Here is a 16,613-nt window from a genome sequence, read left to right as displayed (position 1 = left end):
CAAGTAGATCAGATCTTTGCTGTAATGAGTAAAATGAATGTCCATCATTCTGTGTAATATGATTACGGTGCACAGAATAGTAGAATGAAGACAATAAATATGATTAATTTATTATGTAAAATGAGCTGCAAGGTGAAAGGAGGTTGATATAAGACAAGAGGGTCAGACTGAAACAAAAACATATTTTATTACTGTAACTTTTCCTTTATCATACATAATATATAATCTCTTAAACTTTATTATCTCAGTCCATGTGACAATTTCTAATGCTGCTGCTCTGAACAAAACATTTATTCTAAACACACTTTTTATTTACAAAGCCTATGGATATTGGATATTTTAGGCCTCATCTAAATTCTAAAGTCAGCCAGATATTCAAGAACAGATAGGACAAAACACCCACTGTGTTACTGCATAAAATATACCAGGCAGGCATCGGCATAAAAATGGAAGGAAATGTTACATGTTTAAAAAGTTGTGGGTCTAGATATTAAGAATGAGGGAAATTTAATTATGCTGTATTGTCTCCACGTGTTAATGTATTAATTTTCTGTTTGAGTTTATTGAGATCCACATGGATTGGAATATCCCAATTGCAAAGTATTTAACTGGATTCTCAAACTTTGTTTCAATTTCAAATCTGCAAAAACTTGGTGTATAACATGCTTCTAAAAGCACAGATAACATTTACAGTGACATTTCCACTCCAGTCATTACCCTTAGTGAAAACATCAGCTTTCACTAGAGCACTACATGCTGATCGGCATTGCACAATAGAGTAATATAATGAATGATTTTCCCTTTTTTTAAGAGTACCACTCCATAAAGATGAAGGACAGGAAGAGTGAAACTGTTAAAACATAAAAAATGAAGAAAAGTCGGTTGATTCTCTTTGCCCAAAATACAGACTTCACTCTCTCCTCTCTGGGGCCAAAATGTTGGAGCATCATGTTCTGCAGCTTCTTCAGCTCATCCACGATCAACTGCAAAGCGTTTGTATCCCTCGAGTGGCCGCTGTAGTTCACCTGCACATAGATGCAGTGACTTCACTGGATTTTACTTTCTGAATCAGCATTTTACAACATTGTTCTACTCATCTCTGCCTTGTTTCTTATTTTGAGGAATCAGAGTGGTACGAGACATCCTGGAGTTGTCTTTATATATGTTAATGTGTAGAGGGATGTGAATAGTGAGAAGTGAAGTGGCTTCATATAAACTTTGCTCTGATCATAACCTATTCTGAGATTATTTAAATATTACATCATGTAAATGATCACAGATTTCACACAGTCTATATTGAACAAAGATTAAACTGATAAAATAATGTGAGACTAATTCAGTTGAGCTCTGGAGTTTGATTTGGGCCCAGTGGTCTTCAACCTTTACAATCCAGAGCCGTTCTTGTTCACAGTCCAGCTGAATAAAGCTTGTTTTGAGCTGCAAATGTTACCTGATTGTTTGAATAAAGACAAATTTTAATTTTTGATAAATGTATGCTTTAGAAAATGTGTTATAATTTTTAAAAACACCACATTTTATTTCTATTTTTAGTTTTTGAAACTAAGAAAAACAAACATTTCCAAAAAGAGGCTGGATATTTAGTTTACTTTAATTTGCAAGTCTTGTATTTGCTACATCAATTTAAAAACATCTATTGGTTTTCATTAACCCTCTATCACCGTGTTTGACTGTAGGCACCAGATGTTTGTGCTGATTTGTAGATTAATTCAGACTCGACTCTGAAGAAAGTTGAGTCTGATAGCATCAGATAGTACCAAAAAATAATCAGAACAAAAACCCCATAAATGATTTCTAAATTAGAACTGTGTTTATTCTTAATGGCATTCAAGTAAGTTTTTGCAAACCAAGTGTAACAATTATAAAAAAGCATAATAATTTGTATAGAGCATGCACATAATGCTTACCTCATCATTCACAGTAAGGAGCTCATGCTGCTTCTCACTTTCACAGACTGTGTAGCTGCAGCTGCAGCCATTTTGTTTTTTAATTTCTAAAAGAACAATGCACTTGTTAGAAAAAGGAGCATGGATACACACTATTTAAACATACAAACTTTGCAGGATCTTTTTTCCTTCATAAAAACTTTGGTGGCATTTATTTGTTGTAAATACATAATGAACTAAAAAAAACTACACATTTTATATGAGTGGAAATACACAAACAATAACATAAGGTGTCTCTGACCTGTGTTGCAATCTGTTTTTATTTGTTTGCTTTTTAACTCCCCACTGTCACACAAGCCGAGTTCATCTTCAGAGTCTTTATCTATCAGATACGTTACAAGGATTGTCTCCAGCAAACTGAGCAGCATCAGAGCAAAGATCACAATGCAGTAGGTCGCTTAGAGACAGAAACAGACGATTAATGACATTTGTTTGAGTATCTCAAGTCAAATGGAAGCCCTTCAATTCCCAACTTTTTACCTATCAGTGGAGTCTTGTTGGACATGGAGGGCAGGATGTCATTAAGGATGAGCAGGAGAACAGAGATGGCCAGCAGCACAGTGACTTTGAAGCCCAGCTTCTCCCCTCGATGGTCAGCGATGAAGAAGGATGCGAGGTCCAGGATGAGAAAAAACAGGACGGGCAACAGGAAGTTTATGACGTGGAGTAGATGTCTCCTCTTTATGGTGACCTGACAACATTTAAAAGCAAAGAAAAGTTTTTATTTTTCTGAGTTTCTTGAAGAGCTTTTTAAACAAAGGAGGTTAGTAAGACATTCAAAACATTGTTTTTTTATGTTCTTTGGTACAAATAATCATTAACTCTGAAATTTACTTTTGCATTTTAGTGAAGACAACTGTCATTTGGTATTTATAATACAGATGTTTGCCCAATTTATTTTCTGAATTGTACTCATAAGTACTAGATGTATAGTGCAAAACAAAAACATAACTGAAGTAAATAAGATATTATGAGCTATTAATATTACATAGAGTGTCTATGTTTGAGACTCTTCTTTTGGGGTATGAGAGGAACTAGTTCTGGATCAAAATTGCCTCAATATTTATGATGAAAAAAATTTACAGTTATATGTGAGAAATGACATCGCCGATCAAATAGACTCAGTGGGCTTAAAAAAACACAGAAAGTATAAATCAGGTATAATGATGATTTCCTGTCAACTTATGGAGTCACAACCTGCCAACTATGTGGGCCTAATGTCACGCAAAATATGGACAATTTGTAAGCACTGTTTCTTCAGACCACAAGCTAAGTGTCACTAATCATGATAAATTGGACATCTACTGAGGAGATTCTTTAGCACTAAACCAAAGAAATATTTCACTGTTTTTAATGAGTCAGGGCTTCAAAATCTAAATCTGACTCACTAGATATAAATATCTAGTTAGTTTATTTTATCATTGCACCCCTTTGTTGACTTATTTTTTTTTTTGTTTTCAGTGTTGTTTACCTTGTAAACTAGCAGTTCCCAACGCCTGTCATACAAGCTGATGTTGGAGCTTTCAACAGACATTTTGAGGAACTCCCACTCTCCCTGTGTCTTCATTACCTCTCTGGAAAACTGCGTTGCCCGAGAGGAATTTGAGAAAGGAAAAATTCGAATTTCTTTTACTGTTGGAAGATAAAAGAAAATTAAATGAGGGTCCAAGCTGCTGAGTAGTCTGAGTGACAGGTGTAATGATCGCTCAGATGATGATATAAGCATGAAACTTCTCACAATTGTTCCCTATCGGATATCTATCAATTTCAGAAGTAATGGCTTTAGCAGTGGCTGCTAGGTAACCAGTTTTGGACAATAACTTACTGCTAAAAACTTCAATAACTTACTGCTAAAAACTTCAATAACTTTATCTTTAGAAAAATTACATTTATTACAAGAACTATAAAGCCTTTTATCGAGAAAAATGGCACTATAGAAGCTATTTCAAGTTCTCAAAAAGTCTATTATGTTTCCATCTAGAGCTTTAAAATTTAATGGATTTTGGTCACTTAAATGCTTCACCACATTGTACTTCTATTTATTGCCCATCCATCACCATTTCAACCCAATCTGTTTTGTAAACAGACGAAATAGATTGGAATGTTTGTAACCAAACAAATCTTTAGATTTTTTTCCAAATGTATCTGTTTGGTTTTCTTTGAATGGTATTTATTTGATATACTCAAAATAAAATAAACTCCTGACTACTCAAACTAATGCCCAGTTCACACTACACGATTGTAGGGCCGATTTTGCCCTTACGACAATCTTAGAACGTTCTGAGTTCTAAGATTGTCGCTTCCGACAATCGGAATTAATTATCTTGGCTCAGTCATCACAATGTCTGTTGTTGAAGCTTACCTTCAAACTAGAATCTATTGTTTAAAGCTAAACATGCTATATGTTTTGATGTATATATGTGTTACTAAAACTGTTGTCTATTTTAGATATCACAGGGTGTTGGAAAAGAAAAGGCTGAATTACTGGATTATTCCTGTAACTGTTCAGCTGGTAAAGGTTTTTGCAGTCATGTAGTTGCACTTCTTTACCAGACTGCACACTACTGCCAACTCCAGCTGCCAACTGTTCCTCCTGCACTGGCCTACACAAGTGATTTACAAAGATTTATTATGTGATCATAATAATAATAATATTATTATAGCAACAGTTATATTTTACTAAAATTATCTTACATGGAAAATATATACAATATATTACAAGTATTTGACGTTTACCTGCGGGTTGATGTGCCGTGTAGTCATGGTCCGCAGTAGCATCTTCAGCCTGGCTAGCTTTCTGAGAGAGGACAAGCTGCCGTTTCTTCGCCCTCTCGAAAGCAGACTCTCTCATTGCCGATGCAGTGAAGTTATTCCAAAACAGGGAAGAAACAGCTCCACTTTTAAGGAGGCTGGTGGTGGATCCGCTAACAAAATCCTCCGGTGTGAAGTCTACATACGAAAGTGCTCCCGGACTTTATGCAAAAGTCCGGACCTTCATCTCTTCGGATCGCCTGGATCCACTGCCTCCGTTGGTCCGGGTCCGCATGATATGACAGATAAGGCTGTTTTCTTGCTCCACATGAACAACCAGGGACTGAACAAAAACAACTGCGACGAGACTGAGCCATTTTCCTAGCCTTTTAATGCTAACGCTATAGGCATCGGAAGCTGTCCAACCCCACATCCGCCCCGGCCCCGCGCATGCGCGCATCCACCCCGGCCCCGCGCATGCGCACTACCGCTTTTTTATGTTTCCGGGTTTTAAAGCGGATGTGGGGTAGGACAACTTCCGGTTAAACAGTGGGACTATTTTGAGAATTTGAGAGATAATTAGGATCCAATAGATGGCAGTAGTGCAACAAAAATGGATGCAAGCTGCCGTTAAAACCTAAAGAAGGAGAAGAAGAAACAACTTCCGGTGGCTATAGCGTTAGCATTAAAAGGCTAAGAAAATGGTTCAGTCTCGGCGCAGTTGTTTTTGTTCAGTCCCTGGTTGTTCATGTGGGGAAAGAAAACAGCCTTATCTGTCATATCATGCGTTCCCGACGGAACCGGACCAACGGAGGCAGTGGATCCAGGCGATCCGAAGAGATGAAGGTCCGGGTTTTTGCATAAAGACGGGGAGCACTTTCGTATGTAGCCGCCACTTCACACCGAAGGATTTTGTTAGCGGATCCACCACCAGCCGCCTTAAAAGTGGATCTGTTCCTTCCCTGTTTGCCTGGAATAACTTCACTGCACCGACAATGAGAGAGTCTGCTTTCGAGAGGGCGAAGAAACGGCAGTTTGTCCTCTCAGAAAGCGAGCCAGGCTGAAGATGCTACTGCGGACTATGACTACACGGCACATCCATCCGCAGGTAAAAGATAGTATATTGTATATATTTTCCATGTAAGATAATTTCAGTAAAATATAACTGTTACTATAATAATAATATTATTATTATTATTACCACATAATAATGAGATTATGTGGCTATGTATATTGTGGAGAGATTAAGTCAATGGCTGTTTACATTCATGCTCCGACTCACAACATGTATTGATCTTCACAGAAGTAATATTTCAAATATGTAATTAAAACTTATTGCTAACCGTATGTGTTGCCATTTTATTTTAGATACAGCTTAAGGGTTGCCGTGAAAAAGGTCTGAAGGATAACTGCCATCTGATTTTCTAGTAACGAAAATGCAGGAAATGCTTTCTTCTACTTTAAGCTGCTTTGATGTTTCAGTCATTCCGTTATTTGCATATATTCTACGACAACATAAACACAGCGAAAAATTATAAAATTATACGTAAACGGTGAATTAAGAACAGTATTTTTTATGAAAAAAAAGGGGGGAAAAAAGTCACCTCCATGTTGCGATGCAACAAATATAATCCTTGCTTGCGATGTCTCCAGTTCTTAATCCAAAGCTTTAATTTTTGGTTACGTTTTTTTTGGGGGTTAACATAAGTCTGCAAACTAAAGTTACCACTTCAACATTGTTGTCTATGTTTGTTTGTTTACTCTAAATTCAGGTGTGGTAGCAAAGAATTTTAATTTGAAGGGATTTTGTATCTGGAATTAGAATGTGTTCGAGTGAAACCTCACACTCTACGATCGAACCCGTTACACCTACTATTTTAAATCGGCTAGTGTGTGGTCTCTCTCTCTCACGTCTTCAGAATCGGCCGACTTTTCACACTGCACGATTTTTTCTAAAATCGTGCAGTGTGAACTGGGCTTAACACACTTAACACACAACGGAAACTATCTTGCAGAAACAAGTAACAAAGGTTTTGGAGACCAATCACATTTGAAATCTTCCTGAATTACCAAAAATAACACTTTTAGTGATACAGAGGGATCAATTAAGTAAATAGATTCTGTATTCCAAACCCCTAATTTCTGCCTCCACTTTGAACAAAACCGCTACATCTATTTCCAAAAGAACAAAATAAAAGCTAAAAGTAGATCAGTCATCCTTTGACTCTTTGCAAAGATTTAAATGAGTTGGATTTTTTCGTGGGTGGGCATTAGCATTGATGTTCCACTGTTCAGATTAATTATGTAATCTTGTTTTGGCCTCTTGTATATGTACATCATCAGGCTGCGAATTCTTAGGATCTCCTCTGAAAATCCTTTTAAGTACCTATTTTAATGGCTCAAACTCCAAATACAACTTAAGCCCAGTTCACACTACATAATTTTTGAAAAGTCAGCCGATTCTGAAAACGTGAGAGAGAGACCACACACTAGCCGATTTAAAATCGTAGGTATAATGGGTTCGATCATAGAATGTGAGGTTTCACTCGAACACATTCTGATTCCAGATATGAACAAACATGGACAACAACTTTGAAGTGGTAACTTTAGTTTGCAGACTTATGATAACCCAAAAAAGACGCAACCAAAAATCAAAGCTTTGAATTAAGAATTGGAGACATCGAGAGCAAGAATTATATTTGTTGCATTGCAACATGTGAGGTTTTTTTTGTGTGTCTTTTTTCCATAAAAAAAGACAAATTACTGTTTTTAATGTTTCGGTTTTGATTGCTTTTTAGGATGAGTATCATTGGCCAGCAGGGGCAGGATGAGTATCAGTGGCAAGACGAATGAGCATCAGTGGCAAGAGGGGCAGAATGAGCATCAGTGGCAAGAGGGGCAGGATGAGCATCAGTGGCAAGAGGGGCAGAATGAGCATCAGTGGCAAGAGGGGCAGGATGAGCATCAGTGGCAAGAGGGGCAGGATGAGCATCAGTGGCAAGAGGGGCAGCATGATCATCAGTGGCAAGAGGGGCAGAATGAGCATTAGTGGCAAGAGGGGCAGGATGAGCATCAGTGGCAAGAGGGGCAGCATGAGCATCAGTGGCAAGAGGGGCAGCATGAGCATCAGTGGCAAGAGGGGCAGCATGATCATCAGTGGCAAGAGGGGCAGAATGAGCATCAGTGGCAAGAGGGGAAGGATGAGCATCAGTGGCAACAGGGGCAGGATGAGCATCAGTGGCAAGAGGGGCAGGATGAGCATCAGTGGCAAGAGGGGCAGGATGAGCATCAGTGGCAAGAGGGGCAGGATGAGCATCATTGGCCAGCAGGGGCAGAATGAGCATCAGTGGGCAGCAGGGCAGGATGAGCATCAGTGGCAAGAGGGATAGGATGAGCATCAGTGGCAAGAGGGGCAGGATGAGCATCAGTGGCAAGAGGGGCAGAATGAGCATCAGTGGCCAGCAGGGGCAGAATGAGCATCAGTGGCAAGACGGGCAGGATGAGCATCAGTGGCAAGAGGGGCAGCATGAGCATCAGTGGCCAGCAGGGGCAGAATGAGCATCAGTGGGCAGCAGGGCAGAATGAGCATCAGTGGCAAAAGGGGCAGGATGAGCATCAGTGGCAAGAGGGGCAGGATGAGCATCAGTGGCAAGAGGGGCAGGATGAGCATCATTTGCCAGCAGGGGCAGAATGAGCATCAGTGGGCAGCAGGGCAGAATGAGCATCAGTGGCAAGAGGGGCAGGATGAGCATCAGTGGCAAGAGGGGCAGCATGAGCATCAGTGGCAAGAGGGGCAGGATGAGCATCAGTGGCAAGAGGGGCAGCATGAGCATCAGTGGCAAGAGGGGCAGCATGAGCATCAGTGGCAAGAGGGGCAGCATGATCATCAGTGGCAAGAGGGGCAGAATCAGCATTAGTGGCAAGAGGGGCAAGATGAGCATCAGTGGCAACAGGGGCAGGATGAGCATCAGTGGCAAGAGGGGCAGGATGAGCATCAGTAACAAGAGGGGCAGGATGAGCATTTTTGGCCAGCAGGAGCAGAATGAGCATCAGTGGGCAGCAGGGCAGGATGAGCATCAGTGGCAAGAGGGATAGGATGAGTATCAGTGGCAAGAGGGGCAGAATGAGCATCAGTGGCAAGAGGGGCAGGATGAGCATCAGTGGCCAGCAGGGGCAGAATGAGCATCAGTGGCAAGACGGGCAGGATGAGCATCAGTGGCAAGAGGGGCAGCATGAGCATCAGTGGCCAGCAGGGGCAGAATGAGCATCAGTGGGCAGCAGGGCAGAATGAGCATCAGTGGCAAAAGGGGCAGGATGAGTATCAGTGGCAAGAGGGGCAGGATGAGCATCAGTGGCAAGAGGGGCAGGATGAGCATCATTGGCCAGCAGGGGCAGAATGAGCATCAGTGGGCAGCAGGGCAGAATGAGCATCAGTGGCAAGAGGGGCAGGATGAGCATCAGTGGCAAGAGGGGCAGGATGAGCATCAGTGGCAAGAGGGGCAGGATGAGCGTCAGTGGCAAGAGGGGCAGGATGAGCATCAGTGGCAAGAGGGGCAGGATGAGCATCAGTGGCAAGAGGGGCAGTATGAGCATCATTGGCCAGCAGGGGCAGGATGAGCATCAGTGGCAAGAGGGGCAGGATGAGCATCAGTGGCAAGAGGGGCAGTATGAGCATCATTGGCCAGCAGGGGCAGGATGAGCATCAATGGCAAGAGGGGCAGGATGAGCATCAGTGGCAAGAGGGGCAGTATGAGCATCATTGGCCAGCAGGGGCAGGACGAGCATCAATGGCAAGAGGGGCAGGATGAGCATCAGTGGCAAGAGGGGCAGGATGAGCATCAGTGGCAAGAGGGGCAGGATGAGCATCAGTGGCAAGACGGGCAGCATGAGCATCAGTGGCAAGAGGTGCAGGATGAGCATCAGTGGCAAGAGGGGCAGGATGAGCATCAGTGGCAAGAGGGGCAGGATGAGCATCAGTGGCAAGAGGGGCAGGATGAGCATCAGTGGCAAGAGGGGCAGGATGAGCATCAGTGGCAAGAGGGGCAGGATGAGCATCAGTGGCAAGAGGGGCTGGATGAGCATCAGGCATTCAAAAGTGAAAAAAACGCTTTTTACTGCGTTGTTGAAGTGATGCTTCCCAGACTGCCTGTATCAGCGGAGAGATCTTAAAATTGGTCGGAAGAGCAGGCCGAGCATCGGTGGCAGTGAAGATAGGATGAGCATCAGTGGCAGGAAAAACGTCAGTGGCAGGATATGCATCAGTATCCAGAAGGTCTTCAGCATCAACAAGGTCATAATTTCTTGTGTTCAATGGCTCTAGTGTTCCAAGGTCTACGAAACACAAAATTGTGACAATCAAACTCAATACAACTGTGCACAATTCACCAAAATAGGAGTATAAAAAATCTATATTCCAGCAAATCAAAAATACGATGACTAAAAGGTAGACATCGTGAAAAATAAATCCTTTATTTTGTTTTGCTTTCTGTTTAGAAGGATGTGCATCAGTGGCAAGAGGGGCAAAATGAGCATCAGTGGCAGGCAGGGCAGGATGAGCATCAGTGGCAAGAGGGGCAGGATGAGCATCAGTGGCAAGAGGGGCAGGATGAGCATCAGTGGCAAGAGGGGCAGCATGAGCATCAGTGGCAAGAGGGGCAGGATGAGCATCAGTGGCAAGAGGGGCAGGATGAGCATCAGTGGCAAGAGGGGCAGGATGAGCATCAGTGGCAAGAGGGGCAGGATGAGCATCAGTGGCAAAAGGGGCAGGATGAGCATCAGTGGCAAGAGGGGCAAGATGAACATCAGTGGCAGGCAGGGCAGGATGAGCATCAGTGGCAAGAGGGGCAGGATGAGCATCAGTGGCAAGAGGGGCAGGATGAGCATCAGTGGCAAGAGGGGCAGGATGAACATCAGTGGCAAGAGGGGCAAGATGAGCATCAGTCGCTGGCAGGGCAGGATGAACGTCAGTGGCAAGAGGGGCAAGATGAGCATCAGTGGCAAGAGGGGCAAGATGAGCATCAGTCGCTGGCAGGGCAGAATGAGCATCAGTGGCAAGAGGGGCAGGATGAGCATCAGTGGCAAGAGGGGCAAGATGAGCATCAGTCGCTGGCAGGGCAGAATGAGCATCAGTGGCAAGAGGGGCAGGATGAGCATCAGTCTCTGGCAGGGCAGGACGATTGGCAGCGGCTGGAGGGTTACTGCTATAATCTATTAGTTTTCGCACAGCAAGCGCAGCGGCGAAACCTACTCCAAGCCCAACTGAGAAAACAAGTCTTGCGGGTAATTTTCCAAAAACAGACATTTTCTCCTCTACGTTCAACACTTCAGTTCTGAGTGACATTCTGAGAGACAAGCAGAACCTCAAACCTCTTTGATCTATGATGTGTGTGACCTCATCAGTGACCTCACTGAAGTTCTGAGGCTAGATCTTGTTTCTGGTCTTTGCTATGGAAACGATCAGATCAGTTCTGCGAATCAAACTACTGATCCTTTGCACATGACGTCACACTCTCCAGAAGTCCGCTCAGTCCGCCATGCACTTTATAAGTAATGCCCAGTTCACACTACACAATTTTTGCCCCGATTTTACCCTTAAGACAATCTTAGAACGTTCTGAGTTCTAAGATTGTCGCTCCCGACAATCGTAACCGATCATCCTGTCGTGTGTGGTGCGTTACGACTGATCCGGTCCAGCCGGTGGAACGTCGGGGCCGCTTTGATCTAAAATCGGGGATATTGAACGTGTTTAATCATCTTGGCTCGTTCATCGCAAAGTCTGTGGTGTTCCCCCGACTGGGAGCGAGAAGGAAGTCTGTTGAATGTGACAAGTAGCCAATCAGAAAGAGCTATTGGATTGTTTTTTTTTTTTTTTTTTTTAAAGGAAAGATAATTATAAAATTATTGCACAGAGTACATCTGGTTGAGAAACGCATTCCAATCTTTGGTTGAAATGGCGCATTTGATTTAATTCATAATGTAACAGCTTCCTCCCTGCCCGTCCCGTCATGCACACTGAGGAGGCCAGTTGGTTGAATTTTCTGTAATGAGTGGTTAATATAAATCAGCACAATGAGCTTCCCTACTGGTCCACTCGTTCTCTACGTTCATAGTAAAGCGCTGAACAGACTGTGTCTCACTAATTATTACAATCAGGCTTAAAAACATAATCTTCTAACAGATGATTGTATAGTGATATTTGATTGATAATACATCTTTAAAATTAATTTAATACAACTTAGGTCAGTTTTTGTTTGAGTTATTTGTGTTACTACCTGAGTTTTAGTTTGTTTTTTTAATCTCAATTTTGGGCCCAATTTATCATTTTGAAATTATTTTGGGATTTTTTTGTAATAAATTAAGTTTTTTTTTTTATTATTTACTCAACGTCTCAACCTTGGAAAGCCCTGCAAATACTTGGCGTAAAGTACCGTTTTCAGTAGATCAGAAACATTTGAGCCGTTGCTAGTACCCCCGCGGTGGCCAATAGGCCAGAGCGGCGCTTGGCTTCGAGGGCCACACGACCCCGCTTGCGGCCTTAATTTTGAAATTAATGGAGATTTTTTTGTAATAAATTAACATTTTTTTAAAATTTACTCAACGTCTCTGGCTGGCCACGTCATGTCGTCATAGAAACAGGAAACAAACAAACTGACAGACTCACAGCAAACCAACATGTTAGACAAACTGAGAAACTTAACTGAAAAAAAACTGACAAACATAACTGACAACATAAATCACTGACAAATAATGTAACATAATGACCTGTAATGAGTGGTTAATATCAGTCAGCACAAAGAGCTTCCCTACTGGTGCACTAGTTCTCTGCGTACTGTAATAAAACTCCACGTTAAAACCCCACCTCCATGTTGCGATGCAACAAATATAATCCTTGCTTGCAATGTCTCCAGTTCTTAATCCAAAGCTTTGATTTTCGGTTGCGTCTTTTTTGGGTTAACATAAGTCCGCAAACTAAAGTTACCACTTCAACATTGTTGTCCATGTTTGTTTGTTTACTCTAAATTCAGGTGTGGTAGCAAAGAATTTTAATTTGAAGGGATTTCGTATCTGGGATCAGAATGTCTTCAAGTGAAACCTCACACTCTACGATCGAACCCATTATACCTACGATTTTAAATCAGCTAGTGTGTGGTCTCTCTCTCACGTCTTCAGAATCGGCTGACTTTTCTAAAATCATGTAGTGTGAACTGGGCTTAAGATCAGTATAAGTAACTTATTTCTACAAGCTATATCTTTTGATGATACATAACTATAGTTCCAAACAGTTAATTATTCTTTTTCAGCATTCATTAATCAATCAATCAAATTTATTTGCATACAATGGTACTAATTGCTCATTAGTATCATTGTTTTAAAAGTGTTTATTGTAGAAACATGGGGGCGACTCACAGATACCCACCACAGTGTATCGCAGAACCAATGGACAGGCTGCACTCCTGCGTGTCAAAAGGAAACTTGTGGACATCCATCTTGCAGGTGCTAATCACCCGCATGTCCTCGTCATAAAAGACAGTCCCATCATGAGTCACTAGGACGTATGGATTTTGAGGAGAGTCATCCTTCTCTATCCTGAAATATTACTCAGGAACACACACGGACACACACACACACATCCTTGTTAATGTCTCACAGGAGGACTGAAAGTAGCTGAGTGGGTTGTGGGGCCGACCCTTTCTAGAGGTCCTAAATCTATGAATAAAATCAGGCTAGTCCCCCCAAAAATTGATACTAAAAATCACTTTCAATTAACGCAATTTGAAACTTTATTTTACATGTTAGCTTTTCAGTCACATGCGGGTCCTGTTTCTGACAGTCCTGCTTTGCAGGGTCCACCTCTACACACTGGAGATTTTTAGTCTGTTATGGTGCTTGCTTTAATGTTCAAGGTGTAAGACACCCATCTTTACACACACATGATTTTTCACACATACTGAACATTCAGATGACACATTTCATGCTCATAATGAACTCATTAACAGATGTTAAACTTGTCACTGTCATAGAACTGTTTGCCAATAATTATATTGAAAGTGATATCCAAACAGTTGAATGTATTTGAATAAAAATGAACACACAATAAAGTTGTTTACCTCTGCAAATGCATTAACAGCAAATATTAAAATTTAGCTTTTTATAAAGCCACAAAACTTAATGTGCAATTTACTCACAATCTTTCTATAAAGTTTCTTAGTTACACTTAGATTTTAAAATCAGATTTATTCATTGTATGTTTTTGCTTTTCAAATCTAGATTAAATTTGTCAGGTTGAATTTCAACACAGTAGGATCAAATACACCTTAAAAGAGAGTCCAGTAAACTATTTAATATAAATTTAAAAAAAATAAATCTATTCAAACCTGCATAGTGAGTCTGATAAATAATTTTTTTATCTTTTATTTCTAAAAGTGAAAGAAAATTTTACATGTAGTGTTTTTTTTATTATTATTTACCATATTTTTTTTTTCATTCTTGTTGGTTTCAGTTTTGTAGATATCTCATGTAACACCCAACCTGCTCAGAATATTCCCTTTAACCTTCATTTTGATGCTTAAATGTGCGGTTTATTCTTGTTTTTCTGCAACTTGAAACATTATTTGGTGCAATAAAGTTTCAGTTTAAGTATAATACATTTATATTTTGTATGTTTCGACTGCTACATTGGATGTATATTTTCAGTGCCTCATATGAATGCAACTGAAATATTCAGCCATTGTATATGTAATTTTCTAAATTTGTGCAGATTTTGAAGTCAATATCTGTGTGCAGAAGGCTTACATCTCATAGATGAAGAGGTCCGGTTTCCAAAGAATGCCTTTAGGAACTGAAATCTCAGTGATCCCACAAAACTGAGCTGGATCCCAAGAAATGCGTTCGTCTTTCCATTGCTACATAAAAGCAGATAGCAAAAAGTAACAAAAAAAATCTGCTCAAAAAAGGAAGGCAACACTTGTAATAGTAATTTTTGTTGAGATATGAATAAAAATTAGGTCAAAAGTTGTCAAACTGAATTTAATTGACTCACCACTGACACCCAGACAAAAGGTACAAAGGTTTGGGTTTTCTCAACCTAAGAACAGGGACATAAATCTTTTCAGAAAATTGACCAATATTAATTATCTGATGAGCAGGGATGTCCCAATCTGATCCTAAGTATTGGTTTGGGTTCCAAGGTGTTCTATTTCAAAGTCAGTGGCTGAAATTACCTACTGATCTTCGTTGTTTGTCTTTTTTTAGAGATTTTATCAGTTTTCCCACAATGTACTTTGTAGCTCCCCAATGTAAAGACAGATTTGAAAATCAACCCATTTTCAGTGTAAAAACTCTTACAAAGTTTTAAATATTGCTTTAATACTATTATTATTATTATTATTATTATTATTGCTTCCATTAAAATATCAGAATCAGGACATCCGTACTGATGAGCGTCACATCAGAAAGCATACAGTACCACAGACAGAATGGCGTAGAGGATCAGGTCCGTCTTCACCACTGTGGTGTGTGTGTGGTCCAGAACGGGTCGGGTCAATTTAAACACACTGGTATCCCCTGTCAAGTTTAAGTAATCCAGAACATCCTGATAACTGCAAACTTTACAGGACACCTCACCTACAGAAAAACAATCCATAACAAGAGTTACTGAAGGATTTAATGGAAATACAGCACTTTTGGAATCGGTTTAATCAATCCTATAAGCATAGCTTAATTAACTGCTCAAACTTCTTGCTGAACAGAAATTTTCAATAACATTTTCTTGCTTTTTACACAGATAATTACTTTGAAAATGAACTGCATTAATTTAGATTCTCTGTCATCCAGTTCATGCTAAAGATGAAAGCCACTGGATTTCTCTTGTTTCTTGATTAGAGTCACTTCTCATCCAAAATGCTTCTTCAGTTCTGAGAGTATTTAGAAGTAACAAGCTGATAAGGTAACATCACAACGATAACATTTATAGATCCATAACAAATGGAGCCATTAAGAAGACTATCACTTTGAAATTTTATCATTCATTCACCTTAGTTTTTATTTATTTGTCACAAAATATATACTGAAAATATGTATGCAAAAGATGCACCTATAAGTGATAAACTGCTGGTTTTATCTTCTTTTTTTTAACCAATACCAATGACAACATTTCTGTCAGCTAACAAATTGATTTGTTTTGAAGCCATATATGACCTGCTGCTAAGGTGAATCATCAGGTTAAAATCTGATTATTTATAAAACAAAACTTTTATAGCTTCAAAATTACTTCAGTTATAAATTTAAAGTACTTGAATAAAATCATTTGTACAATATGTACATTTTGAATGTGCATAAAGTTAGTTTATATCTCTACATGAAGTGCTTGTAGGCAACAAGTATTTGAAATGTTGGTAAAAACAAGTGTTATCAAATTAAATAAATTCCTAAAACAGAAATGCATATTTTAAAAAAACTTACCTGTGATGATAACAAGCAGAAAAAAGGAAATGTGCATCATCTCAGGAGCTTTTTGCAGTCTAGTGTTGCTGAGACAGTCCTATATTCTCATCAGGGAAGTCCAACCAAACACGTTTAAATGAGCTATCCCTCCATTGTAGACATGTGTGACAGATAATTAGCTTACAGAGGGAGTGGACATTCATTACCAGCTATTTATCTGGCTTTGATATTTCTGACAGCTGAGATTTCTGCAACAGATGATTTTAAAAAAAGCCAAACTGAATATAAAAGGCAGGTGGAAGACGATCATCAGCTTAAAGCCAGAGATAATGTGACTTTACAGCTTGCTGTCAACAAGAAGAATAATAGGACCAATTTAGCTCTGAACTTGTGACTTGAGCACACAGTTAGAGGAGAAGATGATGCAACATGTACAATTTGATTAGAATGGAACTG

General features: G+C 40.2%; 1 protein-coding gene across 1 annotated transcript; it reads right to left on the bottom strand.

Moving 5' to 3' along the window:
* Window positions 1-225: 225 nt before the first annotated feature.
* On the bottom strand, window positions 226-16,215 carry LOC129368200 (5-hydroxytryptamine receptor 3A-like). Its single transcript, XM_055043077.1, has 10 exons — window positions 16,176-16,215; window positions 15,181-15,338; window positions 14,755-14,799; window positions 14,508-14,617; window positions 13,132-13,301; window positions 3,436-3,596; window positions 2,445-2,655; window positions 2,206-2,361; window positions 1,926-2,011; window positions 226-1,025 (listed from the first exon to the last, which is right to left on the bottom strand). The coding sequence occupies exons 1-10, from the start codon at window positions 16,213-16,215 to the stop codon at window positions 807-809; spliced, it is 1,356 nt and encodes a 451-aa protein (XP_054899052.1). The 3' UTR covers window positions 226-806.
* Window positions 16,216-16,613: the final 398 nt, after the last annotated feature.

The sequence above is a fragment of the Poeciliopsis prolifica genome, unplaced genomic scaffold (genome assembly GCF_027474105.1).
Source record: "Poeciliopsis prolifica strain line A6 unplaced genomic scaffold, Auburn_PproV2 SCAFFOLD018, whole genome shotgun sequence".
In the NCBI taxonomy this organism is placed as follows: domain Eukaryota; kingdom Metazoa; phylum Chordata; class Actinopteri; order Cyprinodontiformes; family Poeciliidae; genus Poeciliopsis; species Poeciliopsis prolifica.
Note: the sequence above shows the minus strand (reverse complement) of the source record. Positions and strands in the feature narration are given on the sequence as shown.